This window comes from Archocentrus centrarchus, chromosome 24 (assembly GCF_007364275.1).
Source record: "Archocentrus centrarchus isolate MPI-CPG fArcCen1 chromosome 24, fArcCen1, whole genome shotgun sequence".
NCBI lineage: Eukaryota > Metazoa > Chordata > Actinopteri > Cichliformes > Cichlidae > Archocentrus > Archocentrus centrarchus.
Genome location: NC_044369.1, coordinates 35,742,642 through 35,766,331, shown reverse-complemented (window position 1 = coordinate 35,766,331; position 23,690 = coordinate 35,742,642). Strand labels below are relative to the sequence as shown.

At 42.4% G+C, this 23,690-nt stretch overlaps 1 protein-coding gene across 3 annotated transcripts in view; it reads right to left on the bottom strand.

The window, feature by feature from the left end:
* LOC115774806 (zinc finger protein 883-like) overlaps positions 1 to 22,186 on the bottom strand; it is a 41,022-nt gene extending 18,836 nt beyond the window's left edge. For 2 of the 3 annotated variants that reach the window (XR_004019210.1, XR_004019209.1), the window contains exons 1-3: positions 22,137 to 22,186; positions 19,302 to 19,898; positions 8,130 to 8,726 (exon numbers count right to left, since the gene is read on the bottom strand). Coding sequence is in view for 1 of the 3 variants with exons in the window: in XM_030722224.1 (XP_030578084.1) it covers positions 4,512 to 4,586; positions 8,130 to 8,726; positions 19,302 to 19,898; positions 22,137 to 22,154 (1,287 nt within the window). In the remaining 2 variants the exon portion in view is untranslated. Of the gene's footprint in view, positions 1 to 4,450; positions 4,587 to 8,129; positions 8,727 to 19,301; positions 19,899 to 22,136 lie in introns of those variants that run through there. The other variant, XM_030722224.1, reaches the window with a different exon arrangement.
* Positions 22,187 to 23,690: the final 1,504 nt, after the last annotated feature.

Below are 23,690 nucleotides of genomic sequence, written 5' to 3'. Positions count from 1 at the left end.
TTCAAAGATAAAATGTCTATAAGTGCATGTGGCACCCTAGAGCCCAGGTCGATGATCCTTTTATAATCAGATCATCAGCTCTACGGCCACATGTTCTGACCACTCGGGTGGTTGGTGCCTGTCGTGGTGGTAATCCCCAAACCAGATGGTGGTCACTGGATGTGAAGCAAGCTATCAAGCGGACAGAAAGAGTACTATCGGGCTTGTTTAGGCTGTTGGGCTCCAGAGGCAGCTGATGGATACCAGAAGGTCAAGAGGAATGCAGCTTAAGAGGTGGCAAAAGCAAAAATTTGGGTGTGGGAGGAGTTCGGTGAGGCCATGGAAAAAGACTTCTGGGTGGCCTCAAAACGATTCTGCTTTGAAGCCAGGAAGCACTGTTTTCCTGATAAACCGTCAGGCAACTCAGGACAGGAAAGTTGTGCTCTACTCACATGATCTATAGTGACTATAGCGACTGACTTCAACTTAGGCTATAGTCAGGCGGTGGAAAGATCTCCTTAATCCCACTGACACGCCTTCTGTATTGGAAGCAGAGTCTGGGGATGACTCGCCCATCACTGGGGGTGAGGTCACTGAGGTGGTTAACCCTATAACACCAGGCGATCGCCGCTGAAGCGCCGATTACTTGCCCTTACTAGCGGCAAACAGCTGGTTAAGACGTAGCGTATCAGTGCGGAGTCGGTTGATTAAAGGAACTTTGATCGACTGGCTTCTTACCATAACTCCACGACCGTTTGTCCTATCGGAAAAATTCAAACGGTTCCTGAAGGCTCAGAAAATGCACTTCACAGCCATATAGCGGTATTACGGTATTTGTTGCCTAAGTCCACGAATGGCAGCACTTTTGAAGTATGCTGTGTCGCATTCAGCACGTTTGGAGGCATAAGGTTACACAACTGCTTGATGGCAGGGCCCCTGAAGGCTCTGGATGCTGTAGGGATCTCTTGGTTGACATGCCTCTGCAAAGTTGCATGGAGATCTAGTGCAGTGCCACTGGATTGGCAGACTGGGGTGGTGGGCCCCATCTTTAAGAAGGAACGCTGGATGAGCTCTTCATCCTCTCGAGGATATTGAAGTGTGTGTCGGAGTTTGTCCAGTCTACATATGTTTTGTGGACTTGGAGAAGTCATTCAGGGTATCCTGTGGGAGGTGATGCAGGAGTATTGGGTGTTTTTGCAGGCCATTGAGTCCCTGAACAACGGCAGCGAGAGCTTGGTCCATATTGCTGGTAATAAGCCAGGGCTGCCCTTTGTCACCAATTCTATTCATATTTTTTTTTTTTGGACAATTTTTCTAGGCGTAGACAAGTGGTGGAAGGCTTCTGGCTTGGTGGCTTCAAAATCTCATCTCTCTTTTTTGCAGACAATGTGGTCCTGTTGGCTTCATCAGGTGGTGGCCTCCAGCTCGCAGTGGAACAGTTCGTAGCAGAGTGTGAAGCGGCTGGCATGAGAATTAGCACCTCCAACTCTGAGGCCATGGTCCTCAGCCGGAAAACAGTGGAGTGCCCACATTGGCTCGGGGATAAGTTGCTGCCCCAGGTGGAGGAGTTCAATTATATTGGGGTCTTGATCACGTGTGACGGGAGAAGGAAATGGTAGATGACAGATTGGGGCCGTGTCTGCAGCGATACGGACAATGCACCGGTCTGTTCTGATGAAGAGGGAGTGGAGCGTGAAAGCAAAGCTGTCAATTTACTGGTCAATTTACGTCCCTACCCTCACCTATGGTCATGAGCTTTGGGTAGCGACCAAAAGAATGATACTGCAAATACAAGCAGGAGAAATGAGTTTCCTCTGAAGGGTGGCTGGCCTCTCCCTTAGAGATTGGCCACATTCCTCACCCTTTCGGGAGGGGCTCAAAGTAGAGCCGCTGCTCCTCCACATCGAAGAAGCCTGTTGAAGTGGTTTGGACATGTCCTACTGGGAGGAGGCCCCAGGGCAGATTCAGGACATGCTGGAGAGATAATATCTCACGCTGGCCTGAGAACGCCTTGGGGTCCACCAACATGATCTGGTGGAGGTGGCTGTGGAGAGGGAGGTCTGGACTTCTCTGCTTAGGCTGCTACCCTCGTGACCAGGCCCCAGATAAGCTGAAAAAAATGGATGGATGGCTGGATGGATACTCATTTAATACTATAATAACCTTCATGTCATACTCAAGTACTACCTTCGTAACACTGCAATAATATCACCATAATACTGCAATATCACTGTCCTGCTGAACTGCTAACAATGTGGTGCTACAATACTAATGTCACACTATAATAAAATATAATACTAAAATATTATTGAAATACTGCAAGAAGAAATGAAGACATTCTTCCATTTTATTAGTGTCTGTGGGAAATTCCGATGTATATAAGGAAGAATAAAATGATTTAAAGGTGGCATTAATTTCAGTGGGATCGGTCGTAATTACATGTTGGGTATTTTGAATACTAGACATTATTCGAGAGCTGGCCTGATGCCGCACCTGATGTGCCAATAAACAGCTAGCTTTGTCACCATATTCATAATATGAGCCTCGACTATGCAACAGTAAGCGTTCAGCTTCTCTGGTAGAAATTAAATCAATTTCTGATTGTACACCCATACGTTCTTTGAATAATTCTGGTGAGGGATTTATGGCATATCTTTGATCCAGTTGTCAGTTCAGTCAGCCTTGAGTTATATCTTTTATTAGAAAGTGCTGTGTAGTAAATTATTTGTCCTCTGAGGTAGGATTTAAGTGTCTTGCATAACAATGAATGAGAAGTAAAACCATTCTTATTGAACACCAGAACCTCGTCAATTGCATTAGAAATAAAGTCACAAAACTATTTATCTGCCAATAAGAGATAATTAAACTGCCATAAAGGTTGGCTACATTTGTGGGAAGTCAACTGAATATCTCCTACTGATCGGAAGGTCAGGGGTTCGATTCCTGGCTACTCCAGGCTACATGCCAATGTATCCTTGGGCAAGGTATTTAACCTCAAGTTGCTCTCCGATGCAACCGTCGGAGTATGAATGTGTGTGAATATTAGATAATTAAAGCACTTAGCTTAGTTAATATGGAAGTGCTTGTATGCATGGGTAAAATGTAAAATGTGTTGTATAAGCGCTTTGAGTGCTCTGACTGAGTAGAAAAGCGCTATATAAGAGCTAGTCCATTTACCATCTCCGAGAACCTCTTGCAATTCCTTCTTAATAATTTTGGCGATATCTTGTTTCAAGGAAGACATAAGCTCAAGTTTTAGAGCGTTGGCATCCAGATTCACCTCCGGAGCTAGCGGCACAGAAGCTGAGGCCTGTAAGCCCAGCGTTAGCTGCATCTGAATAGTACGAGATTTACCCCTTGCTGACCTTGCAAAGTGGTGTAAAAGTATGTGTTCAGGCCCAAATTACAAAGGTATAGAGAAAAACACCTGGGTTACTAAAAAAGAAAAAAAAAGAAAAGCACAAACAGGCACTTTGTGGAAAAATAAAAATCTCAGATCTACCTTTCATTAGCCCTAGTATTAAACAACATAACTGCTATAAAAGCCTTAATATAAACACCTCTTTAACCAAAATTGGCAGGAGCTACAAACCCCACGTTCTCCTCCATTGACCGCTCAACAGCGCCCCCCATAAACTACAAATTTAAAGCTTACAGGTAACGTTATCATTCATTTTAGAGGTTGTAGTCAGATATTGGATCTGTATATGATGTTTCATCTTCTAGAAATTTTTCTAAAAGCAAATGAAATGATAATTCCATGTTATTCAAAGTTTACACTGCATAGTAGGTACAGTACAATTCCTCGAGTAAGTTGAATAAATTGATTCTAAAAAAAAAAAATTGACGCAACGTTGTTGCTTTGATACATCATTTAATGCTGCAGCTCTCAGGTGTCACCGTGTAACCAGGTGGGTGGGGGGGTGACCCTTTAACACCGAGTGGATCGTCGCCGACACGTTTTTCCATGCCTCCACTGCTCGCTGCACCCTTGTGTGTGTGTGTGTGTGTGTGTGTGTGTGTGTGTGTGTGTGTGTGTGTGTGTGTGTGGGTGCGTGTGCTGTGGTTGCTGGGCTAAGAATTTCAGCTGATCCGAAACAATTGCTATCACCACAGTTTGCTAGCAGGCAACGACATTAGCACTAGTGATCGCCCGGGGTGTATCTGGATTATGTATGTTAATTACCTTGTGGTCACGTGCTGGTGTCTTTTGGTCCTCACTCTTTGTGCTCAGTTTTTTGGCTGCAAACATATTTGTCCCTGTTTTTTAACTTTCTTCATTCCCTCGCGTCCATTCCAACAGTTTCAGCAGTCTCCCTGCAGGAATTTGCTGACATTTGTGAGTCCTTATTTTGATGCTTTGATTATTATTCCTGATTGAATTTACCAGTCAGAGAATAACAAACACTGTGGCGAAAAGTAGCCAGAAACGCACAAGGACTGAACAGGTTAATCACAGCATTGCGGGCTGCGCGGACCAGACGAGAAACCTCTTCATGGGATTCTGCTGCTTTCTCTGCAGACCGCTGCCATTACTTTGCAGACCGGCGCAGTGAGCACGCGCACACACATGCACAGCTGCCCGATGGGGCTCCCAGCTTAAACTGCTAGAGCGGGAAAAAAAAATTATTTCATATCAATCAACAAGCGTTTTAAATAAAACAATGAAAAAGAAGGTCATTTTCATCTATAATTTCAGTTAGTTTTGTAAACTCACTATACAGTTTGTTAGTTATTGTTTTTCCTTATAATTATAGTTTTTATTTAATTCAGTTAACAAAAATGTTTTTTTCAATTTCAGTTTCTGCTATTTTGTTCGGTTTCGTTAACTATAATAACCCTGTTTGTTACAAAGTTTACAAGCCGGCAGGAACCAGCTTGGTGGTATCATGTGGTACTGCCAAACTCGCATGCAATTGGTCAGTGTGTTTCCTTGGGCACTTCACCACTACCGTAAGGACTGTGAAAGCTGTGCCGGTAAACTAGAAAGTGCTCAACAAGATTTCTGTTTTGGTATTTGGTTCAGGTCCGCATGAGACATCATTTGCGAGGCTCTAATCAAAGATACTACCCTGAGGAATCCTCTGCTATACACAAAGTTACTGATAGTACAAATTAATTATAATTATAGAAATATAAATCAGAGGTTGCCCTAATTTGTAAAAGAAGGAAAATGTTAGGCCTTCATTCACAACCCCCCCCCCCCCAGTCTATTTTCAGTGATTCCTTCACACACCCAAAATAAATAAATTGTATATTGCTCAAAACTTACAGTAAATGTAAACACTACCTATTCACATAAAAAAAAAAAAAAAAAAAAAAAACCACAATCCTCCCAATAGTCCTTCTCTGGCCAGAGAAGGAGCCACTGGAAACCAACATAAAGGCCCATTTATGGAGAAATAATAATAATACCATGATATACCAGGAAGCTGCCAGAATCACAGTGATTACATTTTTGAAACTACAAAAAGTAATTCAGTTTCTTATGATCATGGAAGCAAAAATCATAACTAAAATTAAAATGTGATGACTCTCCCAGTGCTGCCTTTACATGCAGTAGAATTGATAACATGCTAACACAGTTTAATAAGCAGAGTTGTTCCAAACAGTCAGGCTAAAATTACAAGCTAAAAACTAGAAAAAGCATTTCCTGAAGAAAATGCACTGTGAATGCTGCATGCTGAATGATTGGAGCTGAAATGCCAGGAAATGCTTCAGAGCTGAATTCTGATTGGCTGAAAGAGTTAAAGCAGATGAAAAATGCTGAAAAATGAGTTTGAAATGCAAAACAGCTGAAATTGTCAAGAAAGTAGCTAAATTAAATTCGATTTGCTTAAAGGGCAGAAAAACAGCATGAAGAAATTTTAACAGCAGCTGAAGAAAAACCATAAAAGACATTGAAATGGGTGAAATGGCCACCATGAGTGAGATGGCTATGGCAGCTGATGACCTTGGGCCATTTTTCCTGTTGAAGTTTGTGTAATTAAAGTGCCAGTCCTATGTGCAACCAGTAGGTGAGCACAGCGATGGCAAAGAATCTTTCTTTTCTATGACTCAATTTTGTTAAATTATCAATCAATATAAAGGGTTGTGCAGCTGAAGAAAAACCAGAAAAGATATCGAAAGGGCACCACCATGACTCAAGTGGCTGTGGCAGCTGAAGACCTTGGGCCATTTTTCATGTTTAAGGTGTTCTCAGTTTGTGTAAATTAAATGCAGCTTCTCTGTGTAACCAGTAGGTGATCACATGAATTGTCAGAAGCTACAAGGACTTCAGTTCTAGCTTGCCAAAATATCAATGAATTTGACAAGTTTTAAATGGCAAGAATCAGCCTGAAGAAATTTAAACTGGAGTTGAAGAAAAACCGTAAAACATATTGAGAAGTTAAATCCAAGTTTAGTACTGTAGTTTAATGTTTTGCAACTGAAGGCTTTCAGCTGAATTGCTGTCATTCCTGAAATATTTGGGAATCTTGTTGAAAATGTTAAAATACACTGAATGATTCTCCTAAACATGAAAGGGCATGACAGTGCAGAAAATTGTGGAAAGAATGAATCTACTGTTGTGGCAGCCAATGGGAGGAGCCACCAGAGCAAGGACTTGTGGGACTTTTTATGCTAGTGTGTGGGTGTTTTAGTTATCAGTGTTTATCAGTTATTCAGTGATGTTTTGTTGGTTTCATTGTGAATGTTGGTTTGTGATGTCAATGTGTTGTTATTGAGGGTGGCTGATAACGGGCCACAGTGACTAAAGTGGCTATGGCAGCTGATGACCTCTGGCCATTTTTCCTGAGCATGCTGTTCTGACATTGCGTCATTAAAGCTGCTGCTTCTCTGGGGTGCTGGGGTGACTGCAGTCACAGCAAAAAAGCAACGAGATTTTTTTCTTGTTCAGCTGAAGTTTGCTAAAGTGTCAATATAAAAAGTTTTAAAGGGTCAAAAATGGCTTGAAGAAATAAACACACACTGAAACTTTGTCCTAAACATGAAGGAGAAAGAAGGTGCAGAAAACTGTGGAAAGAATCAGTATAATATCATTGAATATGAAAAGATTTAAAGTTCAAAACTCAATGGAAAATCTTTTAAGTTTGGGGTAAAGTGGGACTTGAACCTGCTCTGTCTGAGCCAACAGGAGTCTCACACAAAGAGTGAGGTTTGCATGCATACATATTAGAGAGCTCTCCCAAGCTGAAAACACTTGCCAGGTGCACTGCCTACCTGCTGAGGTGCATGCACTCTGGCCAAATCTCTGTCAAATTTGGCTCAGTGCAACTGTCAAATAACTGCTTCTAAATCAAAAACCGTAGCTCCTATCAAAATAATTTTTAAACTGTGAGCGCCACAAGGACCTGCTCTAAACAGTGGTGTAATTGTGGTTGTGGGAGCAGTTTAAAAAAGATGCTCATTTCTGCTTTGGAGAAAATCAGGTCTCTGAAATTACTATGGAGGTTAATGAAGGAGTTGGAAGGTTCTCTCTCTGTTTGAACCCTTACAGTTTAAAAAGTGTACATTAGACAGGGTTTAGAGACGCATTGTTTGAAAGTAGAGAAGCAGCTCTACATTTTAATCATAAAATGATGGCTGTAGAGTGAAGAGTGTGGACACAGTGGCAGTTTAAAAATAAATTTTCCACATGAAAGTTTTGAAGTCTCCCACTCTACTAATCAGGCTCCCACTCTAGCAAACGCAATACACAACCATTATAAACTCTGAAACGGCTGAAAAAACTCCTTAAACTTAAACACTCACTGTGCTTAAACCGTAAAAGATTTTGAAACACCAAGCAATAGCTGAATAGCTGAAAGGCTTGGCTTCGTTTTAAAGTTTAAATAGTTTTTCTAGCTGAAAGTATGCTGACATTATTAGCTTTTAAATCCTTAAAGGATTTGAAAAGGATTTGAAACTTCCCCATTCATTTTCAATGGGGAAAAAAATTCAGAAAAAATAATATAAAATTAATGCTTAAAGATTTGAACCAGAAAAGTAATAGCCCACTTCTCCTGAAGAAGCTGAACGTTTTGATACCAGAACAGTTTCTGTAGCTTAAGCAGTTTGAGTTTTTAGCGACGGAAAAACGTACGGAAGAATAATAATATTAAAGAATACAACAATACTGTGAATGCATTCACAGTAATAAAAATACATACCTCACAGTAACTGCACTCGTAGAGTCTCTTTCTGCTGTGCATCTGTTGGTGCCTTTTCAGGGAACGTGGAACTTTAAAATTCTTATCACACAGGTCACATTGATAAGGTCTCTCCTCAGTGTGGGTAACCATGTGGGATTTTAACTGTGCATTTGTTCCAAACTTTTTGCCACACTGATCACAGCAGTACACATCGTGTCCAGTGTGAATGCGCAGGTGTATATTTCGGTGCCCTAGCCGACTGAAAGTTTTTCCACAATAGTCACAGCTGTATGCCTTAATTCCAGAGTGGGTAACTTGATGCCTCTGTAAGCTGCTACTTTGATTAAAAGCGCTGCCACACTGACCACAGCTGTATGATTTCTCTCCACTGTGGATGAGTTGGTGTCTTATTAAGTTTCCAGCCTGGGCAAACGACTTTCCACACAACTCACAGCTGAATGATTTTTCTCCAGTGTGGATGACTTGATGCCTTTTTAATGAAATCTTCCAGGTAAAATCCCTCCCACATAGATCACAGGTGTATTTTTTTTCTCCCTTCCTTCTGTGAGGTTTGTCAGCCTCCTGAGAGCACTGACTTCTCGGTCCATGTTGGTCCTGCAGTGACAGATACAAACAGAGGCAGTGAGTGAAACGCAGTCGTGGAACAACCTGAAGCTCCATTAATATTAAGAGTTTTTGTGGTAGCCTCCAAACACCTACTAGGATTATTACCACCATCTATTGGTGACAATAGTGCAATACATGCAGCCATGTACGGGGGACAAAAAAAAAAAAAAAGAAGAAACATAAATTTATGTCATTGTTCTAGGTAGCGGTTGACCGCCAGGTGCTGCAACTTGCTAAATCGCCCTTGTGCTGGGCTGAGGATTTCACCGCTTCACTTTCGGAACTCTGTCATTGCAATTAGCAAACAGGAGCACACCCCGCGGACTCCGCCCCGGCTAGATCGCTGCTATTATCGCCGTTTGCGGCTATATATGTCCATCTTTTTATAAAAAAAAAAAAAAAAAACAAGCTTGACCCTTCTATCTTCAACAGTTATAGATCAATTTCAAAATTACCATTTCTATCTAAGATTCTTGAAAAGGTTGTAGTTAAACAGCTTCCTGGACAAACACAATATCCTCCACAAATATCAGTCTGGGTTCATTCCACAGAAACAGCTCTCGTTAGTGTTTCCAGTGACATTTTGTTGCGAAGTGATGCAGGAGAATGTTCTGTTTTGTTGGACCTTACTTCTGCCTTCTGTTGACCATCAAATCTTGCTCAATAGGCTGAGACACTCGGTGGGTGTATCTGGGTCTGCTTTAGAGTGGTTCACTTCATATCTATCTGAACGATGCTTCTGTGTCTCTAGAAACAGGTCCTCTCCAGCCTCACTTGCTTGTGGTGTGCCCCAAGGTTCTGTCTTAGGGCCCTTATTAGGCCCGAGCCAACCGAAGGGTCGGCGAGGAGCCTATTGTGATTGTAAGGGGGGTAGGTGCAAAAATGGGGGCGGTCGCATGGGACGCGGTCGCAAGTGACCCCGGACCTCATGGGGACGTGCGTCATTTCGAAACGTTTTTGAAAATGTATATATGAGGGTCACTGGAAAAGCGCCTAATTGGAATTGTTAGCGTTTGTGATTATTCTTCTTTTTCTATATTCTTATTCTTTTTCTTTGTTCGGCTTTCATTGCAAATTTGACCCCCTGAACATATACGAAAACTCACAAATTTTTGCACAGAGGTCAGGTCTGGCAAAAAATTTCTTTTTTTACTGTCGCCAAGAATAAACTCTAAAAGGGGGCTCCACGGCGCCCCCCAGAAAAGTCAATTTTTCGGCTTCCTATGGGAGAAGCCAAGATCAACTTTGATGTAGAACCACGAAATTCGTGTCACACACAGATCATGTCAAGACAAGCAAAAAATCCTCTTGGAGCACCCCCACTCAACAAACAGGAAGTCAGCCATCTTGGCCTGAACTTTGACCTTTTCCATGTCAGCAATTGTCCACACCTCATATTTGAAACATCTCCTCCTAGGGCGTTATACCTACACCAAAATTGCACAGCATAATCTACACAACCAGGGTATCAAAAGTTATTCATGGTTTTATAGAATATTAAACGGTCTTTTCACAAGGAGGCGCTGAATTTGGCCTTCGTTTTGGCCTTTTTTACCCTCACCTTTTCTGTCATCACTCGTACAGGCTTTGCCCGATTTCTCCCAAACTTTAATAACTTATGTACAGACCCACCATGAATCCATAAATGGAGAAACAATGGCAATTCCTGCAATAGCGCCCCCTACATAATCAAACTAAAATTTACATGGAGCTCCCATATTTTAGTTACTCCTAGAATTATGAAATTTGGTTTACACATTCTGTATATGACCCTGATCAAAAAAGCCAATCAGACCCATGCCTCATTTTGCACCCCGCCCCCGTAACCACGCCCCCAATTCCCCATTCATTTTCAATGGAAAACCTAACATTTCTGCATGACACACTTTATTCACGTCTTTTGAGCTGTACATTGACCACAAACATTTCCAGTAAAGCCCATGATGATGTTACACTTGCAGAGGGGCGTGGCCCTGGCGCAATGGCGAGCTTCGATCCTTTGCTGTGACATTTCAACTGCCTCTCATTCTCACATACTTTGTCCGATTAACCTCAAACTTCACAAGTGTGATAAGGGCCCACCCCTGAACACATCCACATGACATTATTGAATGCAGCTATAGCGCCCTTGTGGAACAAGGAAGTTGCTCTAATTCAAACACTCATTGTCCAATCTGCATGAAACTTCACAAGTGTGATAAGGATCCACTCCTGAACTCAAGCACATGGCATTATTGAATTCCAGTTGCAGCACCACCTACTGGAAACACATGCAATAACAGCTCTAACTCACGTTTTACATTCAGTAAAAGAAGGGGCTCGCTGGTGGTTTGTGTGGCTTGCAAGTGGCTGGCTGGGGGTTTGCAGAGCTTGTAGGTGGCATGCTGGGGGTTCGCGGGGGCTCACAGGCGGCTCGCACGGGGTTTGGCGGGTGCACAGGTGGCGAGGGCCTTTAACGCTGCTTGCGGCTTTAATTTTTGTTGTATTTGCTTCCTTTACAGCACATCCTGAGCACTTTTGAAGGCATTTCTCATCACTGTTATGCTGATGACATTCATCTATATATTTCCTTTAAGCCTGAACATGTCTCTAAGTTACAGTTGCTGATTATACAGTTGTGTTCAAAATAATAGCAGTCCAACATGACTAACCAGATCAATCAATATTTTTTGTAGAAATCATATTACTACGTGGCAAATAATTTACCAGTAGGTGTAGCAGAGTCATAGAAAACCAACAGACCCAACATTCATGAGATGCATGCTCCTGAGTCTGTGTAACTGAATAATTAATTGAAAGGGGCATGTTCAAAAAAATAGCAGTACAGTGATCCCTTGCTACTTTGTGGTTCGCTTTTCAGAGACTCTGTTTCGCGGGTTTTCAATCAATATTAGTGTAAAATATTTGTTGCAGTATTTTTGCTGTTTCGCAGGTTTTTGCGATACTCGTTCTTCACATGCGTAGTGCGTGTTGTACAGTAATGTATAAATTTGGTTTATAAGTGTGTGTGGGGAGGGTTTATAAAAACTTAAAATAGTGTATAACTACTAAAATAATGTATACGTATTAAAATAAATATAGCATCCCTACTTCACGGATTTTCACTTATCGCAGGTGGTCCTGGAACGTAACACCCGCGATAAGTGAGGGATTACTGTATAGAATCCAATCAGTGAGGTCGTTCATTCTGTGAAAAAACAGGCATCAATCAGGTGGCCCTTATTTAAGGATGAAGCCAACACATGTTGTACATGCATTTCTCACTGAAAACCTGAGAACAATGGGCCGTTCCAGACATTGTTCAAAAGAAAAATGTTCTTTGATTAAAATGTTAATTGGAAAGGGGAAAACATATAAAGAAGTGCAGAAAACAATAAAATGATCTCCAGTGCTCTAAAATGGAAAGCAAAGCCAGAGAGACATGGATGAAAATGGAAGACTACCATTGAAATGGATGGAAGAATACCCAGGATGGCAAAGACTCAGCCAATGATCAGCTCCAGGGTGATCAGAGACAGTCTGATGTTACCTGTGAGTACTGTGACAATTAGAAGACGCCTGTGTGAAGCTAACCTGCCGGCAAGAAGCCCCCATAAAGTCCCACTGTGGGAAAAAAAAAAAGGTATGTGCTGAAGAGGTTACAATTTGCCAAAGAGCACATCGACTGGCCTGCAGAGAAATGTAGAAACATTTTGTGGACTGATGAAAGTAAGACGGTTCTTTTTGGGTCCAAGGGCCCAGACAGTTTGCCAGACGACCCCACAGTACACAGTGAAGCATGGTGGTGCAAGCATCATGATATGGGGATGTTTCTCTTACTATGGTGTCGGGCCTGTTTATTGCATACCAGGGATCATGGATCAGTTTGCATATATCAAAATCCTTGAAGAGGTCATGCTGCCTTATGCTGAAGAGGAAATGTCCTTGAAATGGATGCTTCAAATAGACAACGACCCCAAACACACCAGTAAGCGACCAGCATCTTGGTTCCAGACCAACAAAATTAAAGTTATGGAGTGGTCAGCCCGATCCTCGGACCTTAATCCCATAGAAAACTTGTAATGCTGTTTCTGACGCAAAACCAAGAAATGCAGAGGAACTGTGGAAAGTTGTTAAATCATCCTGAGCTGGAATACCTGTTCACAGGTGCCAGAAGTTGGTCGACTCCATGCAACACAGTTGTGAAGCACTTATCAAAAACAGTGGTTATGGTGCTAAATATTAGTTTAGTGATTCACAAGAATGCTAATTCCTAAAGATTCTTCAGTTCATAAAGTGAGTATTTGAGTTTATAAAGAAAAATGCAGACACAGCTATTTTTTTGAACAGCCCAACATTAATTTTGTGACCCTGACAAATGTCAGGGGCACAAAAGAGGAAATTTGTCAAGCTCTTGGTCCCCTTGGCAAATTTGCTAAATCTTCCATCGGGAACCTTGGGGTAACCTTTGACTCCGAGTTCTCTTCAGATACCTATGTCAAATCTCTGGTTCACTCCTGTTCCCATCATTTAAGGATCCTTGATAAGTTAAGTTCCATTGTGTCATGTTCTGAACTTGAGATTGCTATCCACATCTTCATTTCCTCACATCTGGATTATTATAACGCTTTATTTACCTGTCTTGGCAAAACTCCCTGGAGTGTCTCCAGGTTGTTCAGAATGCTGCTCTGAGGGTTCTGACAAAGTCTTCCAAGTATCCTCACGCCACACCGTTACTGATCCAGCTGCACTGGCTCCTCATTAAATTCAGAGTCCAGTTTAAGACTCTGGTCCTGAATTATAGAACTCTTCATGGTCAAGGACCAACTTATTTCAGTGAACTCTTGCATCTGTACATCCCCACCAGGTCTCTGAGGTAATGGGATCAGGGCGTACTGGCCTTACATCATATAAGGCTGAAAACTAAAGGAGACAGTCCTTTTGCTATATAGTGGCTCACCGACTCTGGAACTCTATCCCCTTGAGTATGAGAACTGTGGATACGGAGGTGTCTTTTAAAAAACAGCTAAAAACTCATTTTTTTAGACTTCTTTTTACTGTTGTGAAGCACTTTGTGATTTATGTCTTGAGAGGTGCTAAATAAATGAAATTTTACTTACTATATCATTTCACCACAATTTGCAATCTACCACAGAGCATGGACAGTTTCATTCACAATGTGGATGTGCAATCTCGCTATGGTCGTGCATGCACGCTTGATTTCGCTACAGAAATTGAAATGACAACTGGCATGAACATGAGGAGAAGAGGAAAAATGAAGATCAAATGAAAATTTCAGGCTTACTATTAAACAAACAAAAAAAAAAATCCCAGCATGAAAGGTAAATACCAACCTTCATGTATTTTGATACATAAATTGAAAATTGAATGCAAATTTTAATGCTGCAACGATTTAGGCAACTCAAAAAATTTGATTAAAAATCCTTGATCTTTCAGAAGAACCAAGATGGTGGCAAGAGTGTAGGATGTGTAACGCCTGCTCTCCGTTAAACCCTCTCCTTCCTCACCCAGCCCCCTCGAACCCGTCCGCTAATTTCTCATCATCATCCCTTACAGTATATCTACTTATATCAGAAGCTATGTGTGAGTTGGAGAATGGTCTCTAAAGCAGGGAGTAAGAGTAAGAAGGAGCCTGCTTCTTCACCTGGTGCCCAAGATCAGCAAGTTAGCATTGCACAGCTGACCATCCTGCTCGAGAAACACCACAACCCTATTTATGCAGACCACAGCGCTATCCCTTCTTTTCTTTTCTCCCCTTGCAGGATAGGTGGCATCTCCCATTTAGAGATTGTGTTGTGTTCTGGCGAGTTTTTAGCCTATTGTCTCCTGTTTCGAGATTGCCAAAAACAAGCCACAACACAAAACATTCTTCTTATAAATAAACGTTATTCTAGGGATGATTTACAATTATCAACATTTTCCAAAGTGTACAAAGCATACTCTTTTTCCGACCCGCCCCCAAAAGTAAAAAAGTATACAAAGAAAATGTTGATCTCTTTTCATGACATTTTATTTCACCAGATTCTATTTTAACATAATAGGAAGTATTAAAAAGTACGGAACCCCACAAGGCACATGGGTGAAAAAAAAAAAAAAAAAAAAAAAAAAAAAACAGGCGTAGCCAGGTGGTGGAAGGCTTCTTCCTTGGTGGCCTCACAGTTTCATCTCTGCTTTTTGCAGATGATGCGGTTCTGTTGGCTTCATCAGGGGGTGGCCTCCAGCTCGCAGTGGAACGGTTCGCAGCCGAGTGTGAAGCGGCCGGCATGAGAATCAGCACCTCTGAGGCCATGGTCCTCAGCCAGAAAAAGGTGGAGTGCCCTCTCCGGCTCAGGAATGAGTTCTTGCCCAAAGTGGAGGAGTTCAAGTATCTCGGGGTCTTGTTCACGAGTGATGGGAGAAGGGAGCGGGAGATCGACAGACGGATTGGGGCTGCTTCTGCAGTGATGCGGACGCTGCACTGGTCTGTCGTGGTGAAGAGAGAGCTTAGTGTAAAAGCGAAGCTCTCGATTTACCGGTCGATCTACGTTCCTAACCTCACCTATGGTCACGAGCTTTGGGTAGTGACCGAAAGAATAAGATCGCGAATACAAGCGGCAGAAATGAGTTTCCCTCGAAGGGTGGCTGGCCTCTCCCTTAGAGATGAGGTGAGGAGTGCGGCCATCCGGGAGGGGCTCAGAGTAGAGCCGCTGCTCCTCCACATCGAAAGGAGCCAGTTGAGGTGGCTCGGGCATCTGATTAGGATGCCTCCTGGCCGCCTCTTGGGTGAGGTGTTCTGGGCATGTCCCACTGGGAGGAGGCCCCGTGGTAGACCCAGGACACGTTGGAGGGATTATATCTCTCGGCTGGCCTGGGAACACCTTGGGGTCCCTCCGGATGAGCTGGAGGAGGTGGCTGGGGAGAGGGAAGCCTGGGCTTCTTTGCTTAGGCTCCTGCCCCCGCGACCCCGCCCCGGATAAGTGGGAGAGAATGGAAGGATGGATGGAACATGGGAAGAAAAGTTTAAAAAAAAAAAAGAGAGAGAGATGTACTTTTCCAATGTCACAAGTTACTTTTGCGAGATCTCGCAAAACTTTTTAATTTTAGGCCATACACTTCTATGTTAATCTTGATATGGCAGCGTCCATCAGGACGTTGCAAGGATCGGCGAGAGATTGCAGCAAAAGTCGCCTTTGATTTATAATGCAGGGGTTACTGCTGACCAGGGTTATAATAGTTTTGGATTTTACATTATAGTTTAGTTTTAGTTAGTTTTTAACTTTTTTTTCTCTAATTCAGTTAGTTTTAATTAGTTTTCAGAGTGGTTTTGCTCGTTTTTATTAGTTTTTATTTTTGGTTTCATGCTTAGTTTTAGTTAGTTTCAGTTAGTTTCAGTATTAGTTTTAGTATTTTCATACCTGATCAGGTGCAAGATTCAAGGCGCAAAAGTGACTATTGTGTAATGAAAACTTGACAAAAGATACAGTTTAAAGAAATATATTCAACAACCAACTGTTCACAAGACATGCTAAATGTGTGTAATATTAAGGACACACATGAACATCAACAGGGAGAAACAAAGAAAAACATGAACTCCCAAACTCAATAAATTCTACAATAAACTCCACAATAAAGTTCAGCATCAGTGCAGCAGATTAATAACAGCTACATGTGGTGTTTGACAAAAACAAACTCTTTGAAGGAGTCAAAGCTCAAATCCAGCTGCATCCTGATGTTCTCACCACCTGAAGCTGCTTCTGTTTTGGAGCTAGCTTGGTTAGATGCTGCTAATTAAACCTGCAGGGCCTTTGCGGCCTCTGTACACAACCTACAGAAGTTGCCGACCTCATGTCCACATTTATGCTTGTGTAGCTGGATTGTGTGTGTTAACTGCCTTGTGGTTGTGTGCAGGTGTTTGTACTCAAAGAACCTCCATACGGGACTCGGCAGACCGCAGCCATTACTTTGCGGACCAGCGCGGTGAGCGCACGCACATGCGCACACACTCACACAGTTGTCCTGTGGCGCTCCCAGCTTAAACTCGGAGAGCGGAAACAAGGATTTCATATCAATCCACAAGGCTTAAAAAAAAAAAAAAACAAGTAAATGAAAGTCAGCTTATCGATAATTTCAGTTAGTTTTAGTTAGTTTTGTAAACTCACAATTCAGTTTTAATTAGTTATCGTTTTTTCCTTTTAATTATAGTTTTTATTTATTTCAGTTAACGACAATGTTTTTTCAATTTCAGTTTTCGTTATTTCGTTCGTTTTCCTTAACTATAATAACCCTGCTGCTGACAGTAACTACTCCAAAACTGTACAGGCATGAAGGAATGAACCTGACTGACTGTCTCACTCTCACGCCATCACTGGTTCACTTGATCGCCACAAACACACACACAGTGATGCCCCGCCCCCTTATCCTCCCAGCCAATCAGCTCATAAACATCCACAGTGATGAAGGACACACACCTATTCATCAATATCATATATATTCATAAAATAATTCAATTCAATTCAATTCAGTTGTCTCAAGGTACTTTGTATTGTGGGTAAAGAGGATATCATTAATAATTAAGGGAGGGTTCAGGGTCACCTGATCCAGCCCTAGCTATAAGCTTGATCATAAAGGAAAGTTTTAAGCCTAATCTTAAAAATAGAGAGGGTGTCTGTCTCCTGAATCCAAGCTGGAAGCTGGTTCCACAGAAGAGGGGCCTGAAAGCTGAAGGCTCTGCCTCCCATTCTACTCTTAAGTATCCGAGGAACCACAAGTAAGCCAGCAGTCTGAGAGAGAAGTGCTCTGTTGGAGTGATATGGTACTATGAGGTCTTTGAGATAAGATGGTGCCTGATTATTAAAGACCTTGTAGGTGAGGAGAAGGATTTTAAATTCTATTCTGGATTTATCCCTTTAACGCCGGGCAATCGCTGCTGAAGCGCCCTTACTTGCCCTCAATAGCAGCAAACAGCTGATTGAGACGTGGCATATCAGCGCAGAGTCGGCTGATCAAAGGAACATTATTAACTGATTAAGCCGTGTTTTAGACTGCTTATTGCTAACGGATCTATTCTGACCCGAAGTGCAGCCGTGACCGGTTCTGAATGACGGCTTTACAGCAGACAGCCGCACAAACTCTTGCCGGTACTGCGTACCAGCGCAGAATCTTTTAGTGGTACGCAGTACCCGACCGTATTGTACCATACCAGTATTGGCTCTGGAAAACTCATTTCATAACATGATTGGCCAAATGGGGTGTCAATCCAATTCGGAGGGTCTACTCTGTCATATAAAAGCATCGTACAGGCAGACTGCAGCTTTACTGTGACGTATGAGGCTTCAAAGTCGGAAAGCACCACAAACATCCCGCGGGCGGGACACTGCCAGTTAACAGGTTAAGCTGCGCATTTGCGAATTATACCACGGAGTCAGGCACTTCTAATTTGAAGCTTTCCTTTTCAGAGGAGCCACAGTATCCAAAGTTATACGCAGTGAGGATGTAAAACTATTGACGAGATAATCGACCTCACTGGGAGCAGAGTTTAGGTAGCGGCTAATCCACCTTTAATTGTTTTATTCTTTGGTGCAGTTGATGAAGCTGTATTATTTATTGTTTTTGAATTTTTATGCTTAAATAGCTTTTTGCTGATTTTAGCTTTGTTTTTGGTGGTCTGGGAGCAGCACCGACTCTATGGGGATGGGGTTTTGGGGGGATGGCAGGAGGAGAGAAGCTGCAGAGAGGCGTGTAAGACTGCAACTCTGCTTCCTGGTCTCAACCCTTGGTAGTCAGGTTTTAGGAGGGTTAATAAATTTGGCCAGATTTCTAGAAATGAGAGCTGCTCCATCCAAAGTGGGATGGATGCCGTCTCTCCTAACAAGACCAGGTTTTCCCCAGAAACTTTGCCAATTATCTATGAAGCCCACGTCATTTTTTGGACACCACTCAGACAGCCAGCGATTCAAGGAGAACATGCGGCTAAACATGTGGCTCCTGGTCTGATTGGGGAGGGGCCCAGAGAAAACTACAGAGTCCGACATCGTTTTTGCAAAGTTACACACCGAGTCAATATTAATCTTAGGGACCTACGATTGGCATAACTGGGTGTCATTACTGCCGACGTGAATAACGATCTTACCAAATCTACGATAAGCCTTAGCCAGCAGTTTCAAATTTCCATGATTATCTCCTACTCTGGATGATGATTTTGTTTTCTTGATCGTATGTTGCTCCCTTGCCTACTAGACCCAGGGGATGTAACAATGACATTAAATGTTTTTTATTCTATATACATCTGACTGAAGAAGAAGCCACTGGAAACCAACATAAAGGCCCATTTAGGCAGATATTAAATAAATAAATTAATACCAGGAAACTGCCAGAATCACAGTGATTACATTTTTGAAACTACAAAAAGTAATTGAGTTTCTTATGATCATGGAAGCAAAAATCATAACTGAAATTAAAATGTGATGACTCTCCCAGCACTGCCTTTACATGCAGTAGAATTGATAACATGCTAACACCATTTAATAAGCAGAGTTGTTCCAAACAGTCAGGCTAAAATTACAAGCTCAAAATAAAAATACATACCTCACAGTAACTGTACTCGTAGAGTCTCTTTCTGCTGTGGATCTCTTGGTGTGCTTTCAGGGAACGTGGAGCTTTGAACGTCTTATCACACAGGTCACATTGATAAGGTCTCTCCTCAGTGTGGGTAACCATGTGGGATTTTAACTGTGCATTTGTTCCAAACTTTTTGCCACACTGATCACAGCAGTACACATCGTGTCCAGTGTGAATGCGCAGGTGTATATTTCTGCTCCCTAGCAGACTGAAAGTTTTTCCACAATAGTCACAGCTGTATGCCTTAATTCCAGAGTGGGTAACTTGATGCCTCTGTAAGCTGCTACTGTGATTAAAAGCTCTGCCACACTGATCACACCTGTATGATTTCTCTCCACTGTGGATGAGTTGGTGTCTTATTAAGTTTCCAGCCTGGGCAAAAGACTTTCCACACAACTCACAGGTGAATGATTTTTCTCCAGTGTGGATGACTTGATGTCTTTTTAATGAAATCGTCCTAGTAAAATTCCTCCCACACAGATCACATGTGTAGTTTTTTTCTTTTTTCCTTCTGTGAGATTTGTCAGCCTCCTGAGAGCGCTGACTTCTCAGTCCATGTTGGTCCTGCAGTGACAGATACAAACAGAGGCAGTGAGTGAAACGCAGTCGTGGAACAACCTGAAGCTCCATTAATATTAAGAGTTATTAAATATTAAATATTAAAACACCTACTAGGATTATTACCACCACCTATTGGTGACAATAGTGCATGCAGCCTTGCACAGGGGAAAAAAATAGAAAAAAAGAGCAATTTATCTCATTGGTATCTCATTGTTTTAGCTAGCGGTTGATCGCCAGGCGCTGCGCCCTGCTGAGGTGAACTCATGCCAGGCTGAGGATTTTATTGCTTTACTTTTGGAACTCTGTCACTGCAATTAGCAAACAGCAGCACACCCCACAGACTCCGCCCCGGCTAGATCACTGCTATTATCGCCGCAATATCATTTCACTGTAATTTGCGATCTACCACAGGGCATGGGCGGTTTCACTCACAATGTGGAAGCACGATCTTGCTACGGTCGTGCGCGCACACTTGATTTCGCTACAGAAATTGAAATGACAACCAGCATGAACATGAGGAAAGGTAAGAGGAAAAATTAAGATCAAATGAAATTTTCAGGCTTCCTATTAAACAAACAAAAAAAAAAATCCCAGCATGAAAGGTAAATACCAACCTTCATGTATTTTGATACATAAATTGAAAATTAAATGCAAATTTTAATGCTGCAACGATTCAGGCAACTCAAAAAATTTGATTAAAAATCCTCGATCTTTCAGAAGAACCAAGATGGTGGCAAGAGTGTAGGATGTGTAACGCCTGCTCTCCGTTAAACCCTCTCCTTCCTCACCCAGCCCCCTCGAACCCGTCCGCTAATTTCTCATCATCATCCCTTACAGTACATCTACTTATATCATAAGCTATGTGTGAGTCAGAGAATGGCCTCAAAAGCAGGGAGTAAGACCAGAAAAGAGGCCTGCTTCTTCACCTAGTGCCCCAGATCAGCAAGTTAGTGTTGCACAGCTGACCATCCTGCTCGAGGAACACCACAACACTATTTGTGCGGACCACAGACTTGCACTCACTACACTGGGGTCTAAGATGGACCAATTGCAACTTACAGTAACTGACAACGGAGAAAAAACAAAAAAATTGCATCTCTTGAAGCCAACTCAAAATCACTGGATGAACGGGTCTGTGCACTGGAAGCATCATGCTCTGAGCTGAAACAAGCTAATGCTAAGCTACATGCTAAAGCTATTGACCTAGAATTACACAGCAGATGCAACAACATTTGTATTATCGGTGTTCCCAAGTCTGTTGAAGGTCCACGTCCTACCATTTTCTTCACCGAATTTTTATCAGAAGTTTTTGGTGATGTGCTTTAGACCGAGCTCACCAGTTTTTGGCTAACAGGTTGGAATATACTAACAGGCCAAGGGCAGTCATTATCAGGCTGCATTATTTTCAAGTGGAGGAGAGCATTATCTGTGAAGCACATTCCTGAAGAGGCAACTTGCAATTCCATGGTCACCCTACTGCAATCTAGGAGGATTATGCCCCAGAGGTCCTTGAACAGCATGCTACATTTTCCCCAATCAAAAACCTGGGGGTCCCGACCGCCACCTGCAACTGGATTCTAGATTTTCCAGTTTGAATTCAAGCTTATTATGTTCTTTAGTGTTTCCAGCACCCATAAGAACCATCTAATGAGGATAGAATGGAAAAGTGCTATGAAAATATGAAATGTGTAATTATGGTAAATGGACTAGTTCTTATATAGTGCTTTTCTACTCAGTCAGAGCACTCAAAGCACTTATACAACATGTTTTACATTCACCCATGCACTCCCATTCATACAAGCACTTCCATGTTTACTAAGCTAAGTGCTTTTAATTAGCTAACATTCACACACATTCATACTCCGACAGGACGGTCAGAGAGCAACTTGGGGTTAAGTATCTTGCCAAAGGATACATTGGCACGTAACCTGGAATAGCCAGGAATCGAACCGCTGACCTTCCGATCAATAGGTGACCTGCTCTACCTACTGAGCTACAGCCAATTATAACTGTAATGAAAATGACATTATAGATCAAACAGTGTTCAATGAAAATGATGTATTGTGTGATAAACTGTGGGTTTGATCTGAATCTTGATTATTAATGTCTTTGTTTCAGTGTCCTGTTAAAATGTGACCTTTTTATTTGGTCTTGTTGTAACTTCAGTGCTAACTGGGACCATAATAAAACAAACCAAGTCACACAGTTTCAATAATAGTGTAACACTGATATTTTTCTCACCTGTTGTGTTGAACTCATTGTTTCCTCTGTAGAGGCTGAAAATGTTCCTCTGCTGCTCCGTCAGACTCTCCTCCTCCTGATGATCAGCTGCAGGAGAACAGATCTTTATTAGAAGCTACCACACTGCACTGTTTGGGGGGATGAGGCCTTTAAGGCATACTTCTGTGGGATACGGTCGGTTCCAGCCTATGTTAGGGTGGGCATCTAGAAACAGTAGGTGGGAAACTTGTTTGAAACAAAGACAGAAGGTCTGAAGAGCCGACTAGTAACCCACAGGTTTGTGGTTGGAGTCCCTGTTCAGATGCTGACGTCTCTGAGACGACTGTTTGTATTTGATTCTGACAAAAAGAAGCAGAGCAAACAAAAACCTGAGCAAAGCAACATTTAGAAGATTCATTTGTTCCAGCAGCTCCAGGATGGTTTCTACAGGCTGAAGAACAGCAGTCAGTGCAGGAATCAACATCTGCACACTGATTTTCTATTAGAGGAACAAACTGAACGCAGACACACACACAGAGACACACTCTCTCCAAACCCTCAGAACAAAAGCTGTCCAGCTTTGTGTGTCTGTCAAAATGCTTTTCACACATCCTGCTGGAATCAGTGTTGTTACAGCTGCAGTCAGAGCAAGATGGAAACCATCAAGAAGGAAAGTTCAGATCCACTCAGACTAATTGTCTTCAGTCAGTGTGTCAGCCTCCAGCACAGCTGCTCAATTATGGAAAAAAAAAAAAAAAAACACACTGTTTTTATTGCACTTAAACAGTGAATCTGACAAACTTCTACAATCTCTTGAAAATAAAATACAGAATACATCAATAAAATATAGAGTACCAACCAAAAGTTTGGACATTCATTTAAATGGGAGAGTGTCCAAACTTTTGACTGGTACTTTAAAAAATATAAATAAATATAAAAATACAGAACATATAAATAAAAAATAACCTATATATAAATAAACAGAGGCCGCTCTGCAGGGTGCGTTGGATTCAACCGACTGGGACATGTTTCGCAGCAGCGCGGGCGGAGACATTGAGGAGTTTACGGAAACTGTTGTGGGATTTATTGGGAAAGTTGTTGATGACACTGCACTTAGGAGGACCATCCGGACTTTTCCCAACCAGAAGCCGTGGGTGGATAAATCTGTCCGCGACGCCCTGAGGTCCCGCACCGTTGCCTACAACTCCGGCCTCGCCTCTGGGAACATGGAGGACTACAAGGTTGCATCATACAACGTCCGCAGAGCGGTGAAAGAGGCAAAACATCGCTACGGCCGCAGACTGGACCAGCAACTACAACAGTCTGACTCCAGGGGACTGTGGCAGGGACTACGCACCATCACGGACTACAAAGCACCACACACACACCCGGTGAGTGCCGACGCTTCTCTGGCTGATGAACTCAACATCTTCTTTGCGCGCTTTGAGTCGGGAAGCCGACAGCCCGCTGCGCTCCCAGCCGGAGGGGCGGAGACACTCACTGTGACGGAGCGCGACGTGAGGAGGGCGTTTAGACATGTAAACACCAGGAAAGCGGCTGGACCAGACGGTATTA